The 19,062-nt window shown below is 41.2% G+C and overlaps 1 protein-coding gene across 1 annotated transcript; it reads right to left on the bottom strand.

Annotated features, from left to right (window-relative positions):
- Nucleotides 1-18,729: 18,729 nt before the first annotated feature.
- Nucleotides 18,730-19,062, bottom strand: LOC138897291 (uncharacterized). The gene has a single exon (XM_070183255.1). The coding sequence runs from the start codon at nt 19,060-19,062 to the stop codon at nt 18,730-18,732; it is 333 nt and encodes a 110-aa protein (XP_070039356.1).

Raw genomic sequence — 19,062 nt, forward strand, 5'->3', positions numbered from 1 at the left:
CCTCCAACTCCTCCCATCTTCAAGGTGAGTAATCCCTACTAATTTAGTGTTTTATTACATCAATTCCACCCTAAAACTAACTCAATCCTCCATAACATACATAGATCTTCAAGAAATTCTTTCAAGAACTCAAATGAGGGTTTTGCAATATTTCTTCCAAAAGGTAATCCTACACCCTTAGACTTACATGTATGGATATATTATGGGAATATAAGTATGAATTAAGTATTGGAACTTATGGTATGGTGATTGGAAGCCATAAGTTCCCAATTTAAATACATAACCATTGTAGAGATTGAAAAGTAATTATTTGATGGAATTTTGTTGGTTGGGTGTGGATGGATGGTCATGTATATGATGTTGGAAGTTATGAATTGTTTAAGAATGATGGTGGGATAAATTATTGGTAAATGGTAGTAGTTGGATGAACTAATTCAATGGTTAAGAGATGTAGAGATTCATGCCTACTAGGTGTTTGATAAAATGTCTAAATGGCCTAAACTATGGGATTTGTTACTAATGTTGTTCCTGTTGGATGCTGTTATTGTAGATTGAAGTTTCTTAGTGTAGTGGATCATTGTAGTATCATTAAGGTGCGAATTTCAGATATGTTAACTAAACTACTCTCTTAGAATTAAATTCCATAATGTTCCCGTAAGTTTCAAGTATGGTTGTCTCAAGTTCCTTATTCTATGTTCTGAAATGTTCCCAATAAATTTGATTGTTTCGAATGAGGAAAGTGTCGAGAATTATGTATTCAAAACGTGTTGCAAATGTTCCTATCACATTATGTTATCCTTTGGGAATGTGTTCAATAATGATATGTGTATTAAAATGCTATGTCTTTGAGTCATGTTTCAAATGAAGGCTATGATGCCAAATTGTGTGAGAAAATCTCAATATACTTAAGACTCTTAATTGCTCATATGTGTACCTAAAGTCTTGATTGGAAATGCCTTATTGTTGATGATCTATAAAGATGGTTGGAAGTGAAATAAGTGAATTGGGAGTATAAAGTGTGGCCAACGTGCCAAGAATGAAAGTTATACTTGTGGCCAGTGGTGCCAATGAAATAAGATGATGTGAGAAAGATTATAAAATGAGCTTTCATTCAACTGTTCCAAAAATGACTTCGAAAATAGAATTTCCTAAAAGCTTATGAACTCAAGTGATGCCCGTATGTGGTTGTTTTAACTAATGTTATGCTTTGTAAGTATTTCCAATGTGTTTTGAGCTCTTATATATTCATGAGTTGAAATGGTGTATTGCTCTTTTTGGGGAAAGTATTACAAGAATAAATGATGTGTAGGAGTGGATTGTGATTATTCCCCTTATTTGGGATGGGATTGATGTGATAAAGTTATTCCCCTTAATTGGGATGAGATGATTGAGAGAAAGGGATTATGTCGATCCACACGGCATTGTGGTGAGATGGCCTAGCCGATCGGGTCGTGATAGGACACCATGCCACACACATGGTGGTGATTGTGCTGGAAATTGTAATTGAAATTGTGATTTATGGTTGATGTCTCGGATGAGACGGCCTAGCCGATCGGATTGTGCTCGAACTCTGTGCTACAAGTACGGTGGTATTGGTATTGTGAACAGTGGTATTGTGAATAGTGGTATATCGGTGCTAAAGATCTCCCAACCAAAAATAATATTGTCATCATATTTTGATTATCACTTCACAGTGTTATCTTCGTATTTTGGGAATTATTATGTTTTAACTTGGCATATGAATATCATTGATTGTTGATTGTTGTTTCCATGGTTTTCCCTTTCTTACATCGGCATTCTATTTTGAAAGAGGACAGCTAGCTTTACATACTAGTACCATTCCATATGTACTAATGCCCCTTTTGCCGGGGGCGCTGCATCTTTAATGGATGCATGTGGTTTATTAGCGAGCAACTTTGGTCCTCGTTAGTAGTCACTCTCTATTCAACAGGTTTTGCTGAACCCTACTCTATTCCGTGCTTGATGTCATTTGAGTCGTATATGGTCTTTTGAGGTATAGCCGGGGCCTTGTTGCCGGCACTTCCATACTACTCTTGTGTTATACTTAGAGGCTCCGCAGACAAGTTGTGGGTGGTAGTCGAATGTTGGGAATTGAACTAGAAATATTGGTTTGGCAAACATGTTTTTCATTATATCTATAAACTTGTAATATTTTGGAAATTATGAATGAAGCTGCTAATGGAAATGAAATGGGAAATTATTAATGAAATATTTTCAATGTTTGATTAATGGAGTACATCTCCTCTTTATTCATGGATGAGTTGGGTATAAGGAAATCTAATAGGCTTGCTCAGCCGGATTCACTCGGCTGAGCGCCGGTCATGCTCCTCAAGGTCCGGGCATGACAGTTACATCCCTAGGATTTTACACATTTGGTAAAAATAACAAAAACAGTTTCCCATTTTCTAGATTCTTCTAATTAGTTTACAATTGATAGTGTTAATTTTAGAAGTAGAAAACAAAATCCCTTGGTTGGAAGTGCAATTGAGCTATTTCATTTACTCTCATCAAGTGTACACCCTAATACCCCTTTTAAACTCCCTAAGGAAATCAACCACGACTTTTGTTGGGTACTATTCATCCAACAACCGTTTCCACTCACTATTGAGTGCGGATTGGACGTGGATCAGTTATCAAAAGAGAAAGGCTAAAGGCTCAAAGGGATTTGACTAGGGATAATGATCATAGGTTGGCAATTAAAAGCTCAAACGGTCCAAGAAAAGCCTACAATCATCTTTCAAACCAAACAAACTTAAAATTTTGCCTTGAAGCACATTTGGGGCAAGTTCTATATTATTCACTCAAGTGCTTGGAATAGCAACAAAATTTCTTCTCACCTCTCATGCAAATAGACCGTAAAAGAGGATAGTGTCTAAATCTCACAACAACCATAATCAAGTTAAAGATCTCTATGGTTTATTAAACCACCTAATGGTTATCAAAGGCAACTCAAGAGCCTCAAAGTCACTTTTACTAGAGTTACTTCTTTCAAAAATGATTCATAACAACCTTGTCTCAAACTATAAGCATGAAGTTAAGTATGTTGGTACCACATGAAGCATAAATAACTCGTTTTCATAGATTAACTTGATTAGGGATTTTATTCATTACTACTTACTACTACTATTACCGAAATATGTAACCGTGGCATTAAGAAAACCAAAGGCTTATTAACAATAAATGAAGGAAAAGCATAATATATATACACTACCAAAACAAAAATAAATTATAGATTACTACTAAATATATCAAACTACTAAAACTAACAAAATAAGTCATCCAATTATTACATTTTAATGTCACCAAATGTATCGATCCATCACATTCTCCACCCCCCTCCCAAATAAAAGGAAGCATTGTCCCTAATGCTTAGCAAAACAAGAACAAAGAGTAGAGAAGGGAAAAAGAAACTCCCGAAGCATCTTCAATAGTCATGGTATCACTAGTGGGGTCAGTCCAGTCCGGCTCAGCTAACTGGATGGTATCATTATCGTCTGTGGGAACTGACTGAGATGTGAGCATGTCACACACCACAGTAGCATTGTTGGATGCAAGGCAGGGCTCCTCAAGCTAAGCAGTAGGGGCATCCTGAAAAGTCTGAGCTGGGTAAGGCTGGATGTGGTCAATCAGCATATCAAACGATAAGTTGCCGGCCTTAGCTTCTTAGTCACTTCAGTTCGAAGCGACTCAACTGACTTATTGCTGGCCTGTGTCTTTCTCATTTTCTTCACCTGCTAGGTAAACCTCTTAATCATCGCACCATGCTGCACAACTGTGCCCATAATCACCTTTTGGTTATACAAGACCTTAGTGAGCTTCATGTCAATGTTAGAAGAGTCCGGTTGTGTAGAGGGCTGCCCTGCAACTGTACTAGATATCTCAAAAAACTTTGATGTAGCTGTCTGCATCTAGTTATTGAGACTCACATCGTCTGAGAAACCCGTAAGGCAGACAGTGGGCCAGTAGGCAAAGGCACCAGCCTCAGAGCTGGTGTAAGCAATAGAGTAGGGGCTGATGGTGGCTCAGGAACAATATCTCTGGCATTGGTATAAGGCTCAGCTGGAGAGAAAGGGATATCAGAGGGACCAGGAGCTTCTACTACAGGATCATCAAGTTGGCTAGTAGTAGTGGAAGGCTGACTGCTCTTCTTTGGGTTCCTGGGGTCTTGCAACTTGTACAAATCAAAGGGGCCGGTTGGCTTAATCTTCATATCAAATGGTCTGGACTCCACTTTGGAATCTGTCAAGTAATCTGTGATGGTACTAGGGTAGAGGTAGGAGGTGTTACCCTGGTCTGCTACGAGAGTGATATTGGCTAACATTAAAGCACCCACATTAATTGGGTACCCGGCCATGGTAAAAGCCACTAACACTACTCTTTCTATAGGCAGGTTTTCTAGTTCGGGACTGGATCAAGTTATGTACACACAAAAGTCTTCCAACCCTTTGCCTCGAAGCTCAGAGTCTTGCGAAAGATCAGCACTACGACACCTATCAAAGGGGGGTAGGCCCAGGTGTAAGAATCTCCGCGAGCTATGGTCTGACCTCCTCCTTCTCAGCCAACTTGGACAAGTACTCCTTCAGCTCCACATCCCCAAGTCCGAGGTAGGCATTTAAAGTATGCTGATAAAGTTTCACTTTTAGGTTGCGCACTTTGGTAACCTTGGTCGCTTTAACAATGTGCATCGTGTTCTCGTAGAATTCCCGAAAAAGGTATTCCTTGATATCTACCAGCCCTTCAACGAACTACATCTAGCCTTTCCTCTTTGTAAACTGCTACAGGACTGCCGGATTGTACTTATCTAAGGCCTTGGTGAGGAATTGTCTTTCACGAGTTAAGGACCTTTCTTTACACCACCTTCATAAGTCCGTATAAGCGTTGAAGCTCAAAAATTGGTCTTCTAGACTACCATTTTCCTTGTTCTTACTGTGCCATCCCTTGCAATAGTTCCCCCATTTCCGTCATCAGGGGCATCATCAGAATAAGAGTTTTGTGCAGTTGCATTTGACTCATGAATAGTGCTAGATGTGCCCTAGGAGGTACTTTGAGATGTGGAAGGCACAACTTGGGGCTCAGACTGCCCCTATGGCTGAGACTATTCCTCATTGAGATCTTTAGATAGAGACACTGATCTAAGCATGATTTCACAAATACCCAATGTTAAACTTCCCCATATGGACATGGATAAAGGATGTAATCATAGATGGCCTAAAAAGAAGTTAAAAAGCAAAAAGAAATTCAAAAAGAAAAATAACAAGATTGAAGTGATGCATACCAAATAACAAGATTGAAGTGATGCATACCATATTGTGCTAGTGTGATAAGAACGATTGGAGTATGGGTGGAACTTGTTCCTTAATAGAATCTCAGTTAGATAGTGAAAAGTGTAAAATGGAGAGCTATTATTCTATTTATTTTCCCGCATGGGTTGGGTTAAAAATAGGAAGAGTGCGGCCACAAAATTCCAAATGTAGTCTACACTCTGTTACCTGGGCGGCAGAGAGCTTGTAGTTATGCGGTCAGCACTTTTTCAAGTGCGACCGCACTTCTGTCACCCTAGTTTCAGTGACTTCTCTGATAGTGCTCTCCTGCGACCGCAAAATTATCTGATAGGCCGCAAAGTTAGCTTCGCATTGTTGTGATAAATTTCAGAGGACCTTCAATTTAGCACCTGAGCTGCCTCTTGAAAATGCGGTCTGTAGTTAAGATCTGCAATCGCAACCAATTTTGTACTGTCCGCACCTCCTCTTCTGCATCTGCACAAATAAAAGTGTGGTCTGCAGTTTCTCGTGCAGGGCTTCAGCCATCATCTCAATATCCAACACTGATCACTGCATCACACTTCAAATCTAGTTAAAAATAAGAAACAACATCTAACTAAAAGAGAAAAAGGAAAAGAACTTGGGTTTCCTCCCAAGAAGCGCCTTATTTAATGTCGTGACACAACACAATGTCATAGCATCCTTAATTGAAGTAGAGTACTGCCACCACATGGCTTTCACCGACTTTTTCCAAGTAGTGCTTCACTTGGTGTCCATTGACTCGATATATTTCTTGTTATTCAAGTCCAAAGCACCAAAGGGTATCACACCAACAATTTCAAACGGACCACTCCACTTTGACTTAAGCTTCTTTGGAAACATTCTCAACCTTGAGTTGAACAACAACACTAGATCACCAGCCTTGAACTCCTTGTTCCAAAAATACTGCTACGAAGGTACTTCATCTTTTCTTTGTACAAGGCCGAACTCTCATATGCATGGTATCAGAATTCATCCAATTCATTCAAATGTGCAACCCGCAAGTTAGCGGCTACATCCCAATCAAGATTTAGTTTCTTCAAGGCCCATATTGCCTGATGCTCTAATTTCACCGAAATATGACAAGATTTTCCGAACACCAACTGATATGGAGACATTCCGATAGGTATTTTGTAAGCCGTTCTATATGCCCATAGAGCATCATCAAGCTTCTTAGACCAATCCGGCTAATTTGCATTCACCGTCTTGAACAAAATACTCTTTATCTCACGGTTGGACACTTCCACTTGACCACTTGCTTGTGGATAATAGGGAGTTGTCACTTTGTGAGTGACACCATACTTGACAAGCAAAATGTCAAAGGCTTTGTTGCAAAAATGTGACCCTCCTTCACTTATGATTACCCGCGGAGTCCCAAACCTAGTGAAAATATTTCTTTTCAAGAAAGCCACCACACTTCTAGACTCGTTATTGGGTAGAGCAACGGCTTCAACCTATTTATACACATAATCATCCGCGACCAAAATGTAGGTGTTTCCACAAGAACTCAAAGATATTAATCTCCAAGATGGTTGTAAGGGGCATCTCATATATCTTTGAAATTTCACCGGCCCGTTGACATTCATCACATCTTCTCACCAACTAATTTGCATCTTTGTAGAGAGTAGGAAAATAAAAACCACAACTTAGGACTTTAGCAATCATTCTTGCTCCACCATAATGACCACCATAGGGAAAAGAATGACAAGCCCCAAGAATATCAATTTGTTCCTCCCCCGGCACACATCTACTAATCACCTTATCCGTGCAAATCTGGAAAAGGTATGGTTCATCCTAATAGTAGTCTTTGCAATCCCTCTTGATCTTCTTCCTTTGGTTTGAAGTGAACTCTTCCGGAATGATACCACTCACAAGGAAAATTGTGAAATCTACGAGTCATGGTACCTCTTTCATTGAAAGTGCCAAGAGTTGCTCATTGGGAAAAGAGTCATTGATCTCAAGGCCATCATATGTCCTCCCCTCCTCCTCTAAATGAGACAAGTGGTCTACCACTTGATTTTCACTTTCCTTCTTGTCTTGGATGTCAATATCAAACTCTTGCAACAAAAGCACACATCTCATCAAACGAGCTTTATATTCCTTTTTGCTCATAAGATAGTGTAGTGCCGCATGATCCGCGTGGACAATAACATTGGAACCTATCAAGTATGGGCGAAACTTCTCAATAACAAACATAATCGCAAGGAGCTCCTTCTCCGTAACGATATAATTGACTTGGGAACTATTCAAGGATCCACCCCTCCAAAATCTGATATTACAGGGAGCGCAGGCACAAGGTTTTATATGTGCTTTGTGAGGGGCATTTGTACCAGTCCCCGTACAGTGCTGAGTGTGGTTGTGTGTGTATGGTGAGGGGCATTTGTGTCAGGCTCCGTGAGTGTGAGTATACTTGATGGTTTCATTATGATGTTATTAACTTGACATGTATATTTGACATGTAGGCATAAATATGTATTTTTCCTCATGCTACATGATAAATGAAATGTCTTATCTGTTGTTGAATGTTTGTAAAATCACAATTTTCTTGATAAACACATATTTTAGTAATTTCGGTGAAAGACTAGGCTTTGACTGTTATACTTAGAAATCATGTCTAATGTACTGTAATTTTGGACGAGCTGAACATGATATCTTTTGAGTTATTTACTTTTACTATCATCATTATATCATGTGTTGTTATTGATTATTTGTGTTAGGCACTGACTTCCTTCCGAGCTCTTCACTGCTTTCAGCCCGAGGTTATGTTTGTTACTTATTGAGTAAATGGGGTTAGTTGTACTCACACTATACTCTGCACTTTATGTGCAGATCCAGGTACTTCTGGACATGGTGATTGCTAGAGTTCGCACCGGTACCAGCTTATGGAGACAATAAGGTAGCTGCTATGTCATTCGCATACCTGAAGTTCTCTTTTATTTATCATTGTTATCATTGTTCTACCATTAAAATAGTGTTTTATTAAGGATTGACTCTATAATTTGAAATTATGTAGTGCGCATATACTCGTTGACACCACATCATTAGGATGGTTGTAGTTGTGTTATTGTTGCTATCTTCAAATATTTTATGATATTACCATTGTTGAGATTATTAAGTGTTGCTATTTGAGTTTTATTGTTATTGTGAATTTGTTGGCTTTCTTAGAAAGAAGTGTTAGGAGCCATCACGGCTCTAGTGGGATTTTGGGTCATGACAAATTGGTATCAGAGCACTAGGTTGCCTAGGTCTCATGAGTCATAAGCAAGTTTAGTAGAGTTTTGCGGATCGGTATAGAGATGTCTGTACTTATCTTCAAGAGACTACTGAACTATTAGGAAACTTTACTTTCTTGCATTCTTCTCCTGCGGATTTGTTAATTCCGAAGTCTGAACTTTTACTCTTTTTTTTTCTCACAGATGGTGAGGACACTTTCAGCTGATCAGGAGCCAGAGCCCCATATTGCAGCCTAGAGGCTGGGGTCGAGGTAGAGCTATAGGTAGAGGAAGAGATCAACCTAGAGCACGTGTAGTGGAACCTAATGTTGAGCCTCAGATTGAGCATGAGGAGGGGATCTATGTTGCGACAGAGCCAGTAGGATCAGCTCATGTCCCGAAGGGGTTCATCGCTACCCCAGTGCTTCAGGACGCCTTAATTTGCTTGGTTGGCCTTATGAAGAGTGTGTCCCATGCCGGTATATTTCCTATAGCACCAGCCATTTATCAGGCCGGGGGAGGAGCCCAGACTCCTGCTACTCACACTCCAGAGCAGATGGCTCGTGGGTATCAGACCCCAGCAGTTCTACCAGTTAGGGTTGTTCAGCCTATTATTACTACACAGCTCGGAGAGAGACTCGCGATGTCAGTTGAGGGGCTGAAGATATTGGACAAGTTCACCAAGTTGTTTCCTCCTCGCTTTGGTGGTATATCTTCTGAGGACCCCCAGAATTTCTTAGATCGTTGCCATGAGATATTGTGCAACATGGGTATAGTGGAGTCCAATGGAGTTGACTTCACCTCCTCTCACTTGGGCCTAGTTCTCACAATTATTCTTAGAGAAGTTCATTCCCTTTACTCAAAGAAAGGACTTTTGCATCAATTTGAGCGCCTTCAGTAGGGTAGCATAACCATTACTCAGAATGAGACCGGATTTGTGGATTTATCACACCATGCATCTATCATGATCCCTACTGAGAGGGAGAGGGTGCAGAGGTTTATAGATGTTCTTACATATGGTATCGGGCTACATATGTTTAGAGAGACAGAGGATGATATTTCTTTTACTCGGATTGTGGAGATCACCAAGAGGATCGAGCGCATTAGAGGTCAGAGTAGGGAGAGGACCTTTGGCAAGAGGCCTCGTCATTTTGGAGGATTCATTGGTGCCTCATCTGTAGGATGAGGTCGGTTTGTGAGGGACAAGCCTAGTGGACAAGTTTATCATTCGTCACCTCCCAGCTGAGGAGCTTCAGTATAGTCTTCATTTGGTGCACTCCCAGCTCAGAGCTGGTACCGTACTCTAGTAGTTCAGGGTTTGTCAGTACTGGGCTCTTCCAGTGGTTATTCTGGTTCACGGGGTCTGATTTAGGCCCCGCATTCATTCCCAGTTCAAGGTTGCTATGACTATGGGGAGTGGGGGCATATGAGGAGATATTGCCTCCATTTTCACGGAGGTCCCGTGTAGCAGTGAGGCCAGACTATGACTCCCGCACCAGTTGCTACACCACCCACTCAGCCAGCTCGAGGTGGAGGTCGTACAAGACAAGGTCTTCCTAGAGGGGGAGGTCAGTCAGGTGGTGGACATGTCCGTTGCTATGCATTTCCCGCCAGGCCAGAGGCAGTTGCTTCTGACGCAGTGATCACATGTATTTTTTATGTGTTCCATTGGGATGCTTTAGTGTTATTTGACCCTGGTTCCACTTATTCATATGTGTCATCATACTTTGCTCGTTATTTGGATATGCCCCATTATTTATTAGATATGCATTCTTATATCTACACCATTGGGTGATTCTATTATGGTGGACCGTATATATCGGTCGTGTGTGGTTACCATATGGGGTAACGAGACTAGAGTTAGTCTTTTATTGCTCAGCATAGTTGATTTTGAGGTGCTTTTGGGTATGGATTAGATATCTCTGTACCATGCTATTCTTGACTGTCACGCTAAAACCGAGACATTGGCGATGTCGGGGTTGCCTAGGGTGGAGTGGAGAGGTTCCTTGGGTCATGTTCCTAGTAGTGTGGTGTCTTTTCTGAAGGCTCAGCGGATGGTTGAGAAGGGGTGCTTGGCATACTTAGTCTTTGTAAGGAATGTTAGTACCGATACTCCTACCGTTGAGTCAGTTTCGGTAGTGAGGGAGTTCCCAGATGTGTTTCCAGTAGACCTACCGGCATGCCACCTGATAGAGATATTGATTTTGGTATTGATTTGGTGTTGAGAACTCAGCCCATATCTATACAATCATATCATATGACATTAGAGGATTTGAAGGAATTGAAGGAAATGTTATAGGAATTTCTTGATATGGGTTTCATCAGGATCAGTGTGTCACCTTGGGGGTGTACCAGTGCAATTTGTGAAGAAGAAAGATAGTTCTATGAGGATGTACATTGACTACAGGTAGTTAAACAAGGTTACTGTTAATAACAAGTACCCACTACCGCATTATTAATAACTTGTTTGATCAGCTTCAGGGTGCTAAGGTGTTCTCGGAGATTGATTTGAGATTGGGGTACCATCAGTAGAAGATCAGGGCTTTAGATATTCCGAAGACTACTTTCCGGAGCCGCTGTGTCCATTATGAGTTTTTGGTGATGTTGATTGGGTTGAACAATTCCCCAACAACTTTCATGCACTTGATGAACAACGTATTTCAGCCATATTTGGATTCCTTCATCATAGTTTTCATTGATGATATATTGGTGTATTCTCGCAGCCAGGAGGATCATGAGCAGTATCTAAGGATTGTGCTCCAAACTTTGAGGGGGAAGAAGCTATATGCTAAATTCTCCAAGTGTGAGTTTTGGTTAGACTTGGTAGAATTATTGGGTACGTGGTGTCTAGTGAGGGAATTAAGGTGGATCCGATAAAGATTGAGGCAGTTCAGAGTTAGCCCAGACCATCTACTGCTACTGAGATCCAGAGTTTCCTTGGGTTGGTTGGGTATTATCGTCATTTTATGGAAGGGTTTTCATCTAAAGCAGCCCCAATGACTAGATTGACGCAGAAAGATGCCCTATTCAGGTGGTGTGATGAGTGTGAGGAGAACTTTCAAAAGCTCAAGACTGCCTTGACTACAACTCCAGTTCTGGTTTTGCCTTCCAGATCATGTTCTTATACAGTTTATTGTGATGCTTTGGGGATTGGAATTGGGTGCGTGTTTATATAGGAGGGGAGAGTGATTGCTTATGCTTCGCGTCAGTTGAAGCCCCATGAGAAGAACAACACATTGCATGATTTGGAGGTGGCAGCCATTGTTCACTCGCTTAAGATCTGGCGGCACCATCTTTATGGCGTGTCTTGTGAGGTGTTCACGGATCAGAAGAGTTTCCAGCACTTATTCAAGCAAAAGGATCTGAACTTTAGGCAACAGAGGTGGTTAGAGCTACTAAAGGACTATGACATTACCATTCTTTATCATCCGGGGAAGGCCAATGTGGTGGTCAGTGCATTGAGTAGGAAGACGGAGAGCATGGGTAGTCTTGCCTTTATTCCAGTTGGGGAGAGACCGTTAGCTTTGGATGTTCTGGCTTTGGCCAATAGGTTTGTGAGGTTGGATATTTCAGAGCCTAGCAAGATTCTTACCTGTGTTGTATCACACTTGTCTTTGTTTGAGCGCATCAAGATGTGTCAGTACGGTGATCCCCACTTGCTTATCCTAAGGGACACAATGCAGCACAGTGATGACAAAGAGGTTACTATTGGTGATGATGGGGTATTGAGGCTTGAGGGCTATATTTTGTGCCTAATGTGGATGGGTTGTGAGAGCTGATACTTAAGGAGGCCCATAGTTCGCGGTATTCTATTCATTCGGGTGCCGCAAAGATGTATTGGGATTTGAGATAGCACTATTGGTGGAGGAGGATGACGAAGGATATCATTGAGTATGTTGCTCGGTGTTTGAACTGTCAGCAGGTGAAGTACGAGCATCAGAGATTGGGGGGTTGATACGCTCAAATTACACCTATATAAATGGTATAAGGCGGTCGGTGTCAAATATAATAACCCAACTAGGTTGGGGTTGAATCCCACAGGGAATAGGTGTGAAAAAGTTACTTAAATAGTGTGAAACTTGACTTAAGCCGTAAGAGTTTTGTAATTGTGAATTGTTAAGAACAACTATTTTGTTAAGAGAATTTGATTAATTTAATTAAGAAACCAAGGTTGTGTCCCCAGCAATGGAATGTAATGCTATCGGTGTTAATATGATATATTTCTAATGGACGGTCCTTTGATACGCAAATAGTTCCTAAATGACTGCCCAATATTTTCCAATAACTAAGTAGTATTTCCTCCTTTTGATTTTCCCAAATATAAAAGAGTTACAATCAAGACCAACTAATTTTTGCCAAGTAGAATCCTCTTATCCCTAAGCGATTCTATTAAACAAGGTTTAAAGCCTTGAGTTCTTGCTATTCAATTCTACCAAACCCTAACCCACTTTTCCAAGTAAAGATAGAGTCAAATGGCACTAATCTATGTTTGCAACCATCAACCATAAATGAAGCATAAGAAATGAATAGAAATCGATCAACCATTATATATATATTCAATGGTAAACACCCATTAACATTACACCCACTTAGGGTCCACAACCTTAGTATTTAAAGTTAGCTACTCATACTAGAATACAAGAATAAAGTAATAAATAAAGTCATAAAGCTTACAAAGGGGATAAAGTCTTGGATTCTTTCTCAAAAGCTTCCAAAATAATGGTGTATTCAATGCTCTAAGTGTAGCCTCTTTTTCAGACAAGATGGTCCATAAAAACCCCATTCATTCTATTTATAATGGTCTAAAAATCATGGTCAAAAAGTGACAAAAATAACCCTGCAGATAAAGTCAGGGACCGTAGAATGGGTCGTAGAACGCTTTCGCGGTCCGCACATCTTCATTTTTTGCCGCAGAATTGATAACAAAGTTTTCCAGTTTTCCATCGCCTTTTGGTTATGCGGTCCGCATATTGGTTTTGCGACTGCATAACGCACTGCAAAATCATCTTCACTGGAACTCCTTTTGATTTTGTGTGATCACTATGCGGTTCGCTTAAGAGTTGTGCGACCGCAAAATGGATCGCAGACTTGACTCTCAGTTACTATGATGATCTGCTTCATTCTGCGATGGGTCTGCGGTCCGCACATCACTTTTGCGGTCGCAGACCTACCGTATTTCTGACTTTCCATCGGTTTTTGTCATCTTTTTCATGTTCTTAGCTCTTCAAGTCTTGTTTCTTGCAAAATACCAAAACTACATAAGAAATGACTTATAATGCTTTAAAAGATGAGCTAAAGTCTATGTAATTAGTATCAAAATTGCCGCATACGGCACATCAATACCCCCAACTTCGACTCTTGCTTGCCCTCAAGCAACTAAAAAGTCAACCTACCAAATACTAATCTACTTTCCGACTGATCACAAAGAAGCAATGACTATTGATGGTGTTGACTGTTAGCTAACAAGCATGTAACTTCTTTTATTCACCCTTCTTTGAAGACAGAGATCATTTAACAGTTCGAATAATCAGTTTGTAAACTTCGAGCCTCAAGAGTAATGACAGAGTGCTACCCACAACTAGATATGCACTTGTATCCTCCTTCAAGAAACCTAACTTCTGCTAAATCTTGCAATTCATGCGTGCTCACATCAAGGAAAATCCCCAACTCAACACATTTGGGAATATATTGACCGTATCCTCCTTGAACGCTACACACCATTTTTTATTCTTTTTGCACTTTGCTTCTTCTTAAACCACATAGCCCCTATTGACTTCTAGTTACCAACAAAGAACCACCTCAACGTATGTTTCTAATTTTCGCAAGACTCTACACTTTTTTTATATATATAATTATTTTCTTTTGCTTTTCTTTTGGAGTTTGAGTACCTTCATATAGACAACTTTGAGGTCTATTTTGCTACACACAATGTACATCTTCACCATTTCCCAATTGATACCAACACCCCCAACTTAGGCTTTTAGCCTCATTCTTAACATTCAAGGAGGGACGGGTTCAAAAGAGGGAATTATGTCACAAAAGGGTAAAGATTTGTAATGTAGTAGCCAAATAAAAGGTTAAAGGCTCAACGTGGGATAACTAGGATGATAAGTGTACTAGGGAGGTCAATTTGGTCAAAACTAGTTAGCAATCACAAAGAGAGCCTAAGATCATTTTGACACCCAATTATCAACCTGAGATTTGCATTGAGGAACCAATCGGGGAAGTTCTAGACATTATAAGTTGAGCACATGCATTATTTACACAAATTCTCACCACGCACGATGCATGAACTGCTCGAATCGGTATAATTTCAGCCCTCAAGTAAATACAAGGCAATTCAATGCTTCATCACATGATATTTAAGATTCTAAGTAAGCACAAAGTCAAAGAGCGAGCCTCGATTTCACAAGAATGACTAACTATTTATTTACAAAAATTTGAAGGGTGCAATTTATTCCACAAAAACTTATCACATGCTTGAATCTAGAACAAAAGCACCAAACAAGTCAAAACATTTTATGCTACGACCATTGTTCTACTATTAAACCCTTGGGAAAGAACCCGGCGAAAAAAACCCAAGGGGAATTCATTACTATATACAAATCTACATTATTAAGACTAAGAGTTTATATACAAGTTGCAAAAATTGACTACCCCACCCCCAACCTAAGAGCATGCATTCTCCCCAATGCACTAAGAAAGTAACAGCAAAGTTTAGGGCTTCCTGGGGTGCACTAGGTGCTTGGAGGGGTTGGAATATCTGAGGCGGCCGGGGGGCTGGGAGCTAACACTATAGAGGAAGTGGGTGGAGCCTCTGACTGGGCAGCGGTATCCGAAAACAAAGTAGGAAGCTCCGCCAGTTGCGGAGTTGGGTCCTGGACCTGGGAGATGCTGACCTCACCAAATGATGGCTGTGTGGTCGTGGTAGTAGGCATGGTATTCAAATCTCTGCACATCCACCTTCTCCTGACCCGGTGCATATAGAGAAATGGCAATCTATTTGCCTCTGTTGTCCCTCTGATCATCACGCTCCTCAAGTATCTCCTCCTCATTAGTTTCCGCATGAGACTCCCAGATTCCTCATCTAAATGATCATCGGTGTGTGCAACGGAACCTGGAGCTTGTGAGATGTCAGTGTCGTGTTCCTCCTCAGCTGACAGAGGGTTTGTGAAATCCAGATCAAATCTTGGTACGTGGGAGGTGCCAGTGCCCTGCTCCCCTTCCACTGGAAGAAGGGTGGTCAAATCAAACTCTAGTGTCTGCATTTTATGCAGCTCTGACTTGAGCTTAGCTACATATTTTTTGAGTTGAGGCATATCCCCAGCTTCACCTCGCTCAACCTTCTCAAGGCGAGCTTCAAAGGTCTTGAGTCGATCCTCATATGATAGATGTTGCTTTTGAAGATCACTTACTAAGGTTGGGATTGGGGTCAATGCTTGCCGGATGAGCGATGGAAGTTCTTTTGTCAATTTGTCTACTTTGGCATTTGCATGTTGTGCCAATAGACCAAGCTTGGAGAGTGAAGGCAGTGAGACCGGTGGTGTCGCAGTGGCTGATCTGGGAGTGGATGTGGAGGTAGCTGGTGCGGAAGAGGTGTCTGGCACTGAGGAGGCAGCAGGTGTTGCTGAGACGGAAGAGGCCGGAGGAAGAGTGAGTGATTGCTCTGGTGGATCTTGGACCACTTTATCAATGTCCTAGTGTCGAGTGATGTCAATGTCCTGAACAACATTTTCTATGCGGTCATGTTTGTGGAACGGAGGAACCGCCGCGTCGTTACACAAAGCATGGATTATGCATGGAAAAGGGAGCGAGGTTTCTTTCTAGTTTGACCTGATCCCAATATCAGGAAAAATAAGCTCTCCCACATCAATCGTGATACCCGACATGATGCAAGCGATAAGGATCGCCTTTTCGATACTGATGTCGGTCTCATTTCTCGTAGGCAGTATACGGGAACAGACAAAACTTAGCCAATACCAGCTCTCTTGGGTGAAATCCCTCTTGTGAATTTTCGGGCACAGTGCAATCCAGAGCGGAGTTCCTTTGGCTAATACAGAGGCTATCCAAGCACGCTCATATTCCTTATTTGCAATCTTTGCCTCATATTCTGCCATGCCTGACTCCTACTCCTCGAAATATACATCATTGATGGATGGGGAATAACAAAGTATTTCAACTCCTCGGACTACGACAGATTTCAAGTATCAATGGTTTCTCTTTTGTTCTAAGTTCCTGGATATAGCATATGCAGCATAAAATTCTCTAACAAGCGTCTCGTTGTACTCTCCTGGAACTTTAGTGAAGAACTCCTATCCCCTCTTTTTGATGTTTTCTAGCACATAGGGATAGTGTTCTTTAAGACCGTTCAAACTCAGCTGCTTTTCTTCGAGGATCTTTCTCTTTGCCAGACCATCTCTGTACATAGTCCAAGAGCCGGTAATCCTAAACCTAAGATCCTCACCACTCATTCTGCGTGTTTCGGCTAGGAGGTCAACTGGTGGTAAGAGATCAAGCTGTGCCTCCTCCTCTTCAGACTGGGAGGTAGGCTCGGATGAATTTCTGGATATGCCAGGAAGTTTGCGTTGGGATTGCTATGATTGTGGGCTTATAACTGCAGCCCCTCTCTTTCCTCGAGTGGTGGGTGTTCGTGATGCTAAGGATTTCTTTGGTGCAATTCCTGCCAATTAACGAGGAGTTAGTACAAGGTAGGGCATGTGTACCATATGGCATAGAAATGAGAGACACAAAATATTCTGCGAGTAGTTATGCGATGGCAGAACAACTCTGCGGACTGCAAACCACAACGCAGAAGATAACCATCAGAAGTAAAAAGCATTATGGCCGCAGAAGTGGTCACAGAACATGTTTGCGACCGCAGATCAGTCATATTATGAACTTTGAATAAGGTTGGATTCTGATTAGGTCTGCGACCATTGTGCGGTCTGCAAACCAGTTCTGCGGCCACAGACTCAACCACATATTGGCGCTGAGAAAACTCTCAAGCATACAAAATGTGATGACTCTGCGAACTGCAAAACAGTTATGCGGGCCACAAAGATCATCGTCTCTACTCAAAAATACACTCACAGGCAACCTTTATGCACACTCAATACCAAATGCTCAAGTTGTGAGAGAGCATTACACACACTCAACATTAGGTCGAATTCATGCTCAGCCTAGCAATATCTAATGCAACTTGTCACAAATTTCCAACCCCCTTACTCTATTCAGACCCCCTAATACTCACCCCCAAATTTTGATTGTCCCACAACACATCTTTTCCCCCCAGAGTTGATTCCCATTACAAGGGATAAGAAGTTGGGTAGATAGAAAAGAGTAACATGGATTAGAGGAAAAAGAAATGAGCGAAAGCACACATCAGCCCTTACATTAACTAAGCAAGAGAAATGTTGGAAATTTTACATACAAGATTGCAGAAGTTCGAGCTAAGTTGGTATGAATCGTGAGTCGTGCGATCAAGGTTAGCCTCCCCTTTTTTGATTTGTTTTTTTTGTTTTCTTTGTGTTTTTCTTTTGGATTTTGTTTTCGTGTCTGGGTGCATGAAATGAGAAAAGATAGATAGGAAGGAGAGAGAGACACAACTAGGGTTTAATACCTGAAGGTTTTGCGATCAAGTGACCATCGCATAACATATTATGCGGTCGCATATATGTTTTGCGATGGATTAGTACCTGAGTGGTCGGCTACATATGTGCGTTCGTTTCTGCGGTCGTAGAATGATTCTGCGGCCGCAAAAGTTGATTTTTCTCTGCATTTTTAAGACCCAATTTGATTGGTGTTCTGCTTGTGTCTGTGACCATTATGCAGTCCGCATACCATTTATGCGGCCGCATATGTTGCCACAGAACAACAGCTGAAGCTCAGCTTGTTTTCCTTCATTTTCCATTTGCCTTTGCATCCTATTTCTTTGTATTTTGGGTAACCTGCATTCTAACACACACGTCAAACTGTTCAACACTTACAATTAAACCTACCAAAATCAAAATCTAACCTAAGAATTGTTACCAACACATGGGTTGCCTCCCAAGAAGCGCTTGATTTAACGTTGCGGCACGACGATGTTGCCCCCATTTTGGCTAATCAGTGGTGGGGATTGGTACCGGACCATCCTTGAGTGCGAATTGTTCTACTAGTTTCCTTTCTCTAATAGTTCCAAGGTAATTCTTGACCCTTTAGCCATTTACTTTGAAAGTTCGGGCCCCGTCCTCAGATTCTAATTCAATAGCGCCATAGGAAGACACATTTACAACTTTGAACGGGCCAGACCATTTGGATTTGAGTTTGCCTGGAAAGAACTTCAATCTTGAGTTGAAAAGTAAGACCAAGTCACCGAATTTGAATTCCCGCTTCAAAATTTTCTTGTCATGAACAAACTTCATTCTTTCTTTATACATGGCTGCATTCTCGTAGGCATGAAAACAGAACTCTTCCATCTCGTTGAGTTGTGTCATCCTTAGATTAGCAGCTTCGGCCCAGTCAAGATTTAACTTTTTCAATGCCCACAT

The sequence above is a fragment of the Nicotiana tomentosiformis genome, chromosome 8 (genome assembly GCF_000390325.3).
Source record: "Nicotiana tomentosiformis chromosome 8, ASM39032v3, whole genome shotgun sequence".
NCBI classification, from domain to species: Eukaryota; Viridiplantae; Streptophyta; class Magnoliopsida; order Solanales; family Solanaceae; genus Nicotiana; species Nicotiana tomentosiformis.

Bases quoted from the DNA above. Each gene is read 5' to 3' on its own strand.
- LOC138897291 (XM_070183255.1), bottom strand. From the start codon at position 19,062: ATGTGGGCATTGAAAAAGTTAAATCTTGACTGGGCCGAAGCTGCTAAT.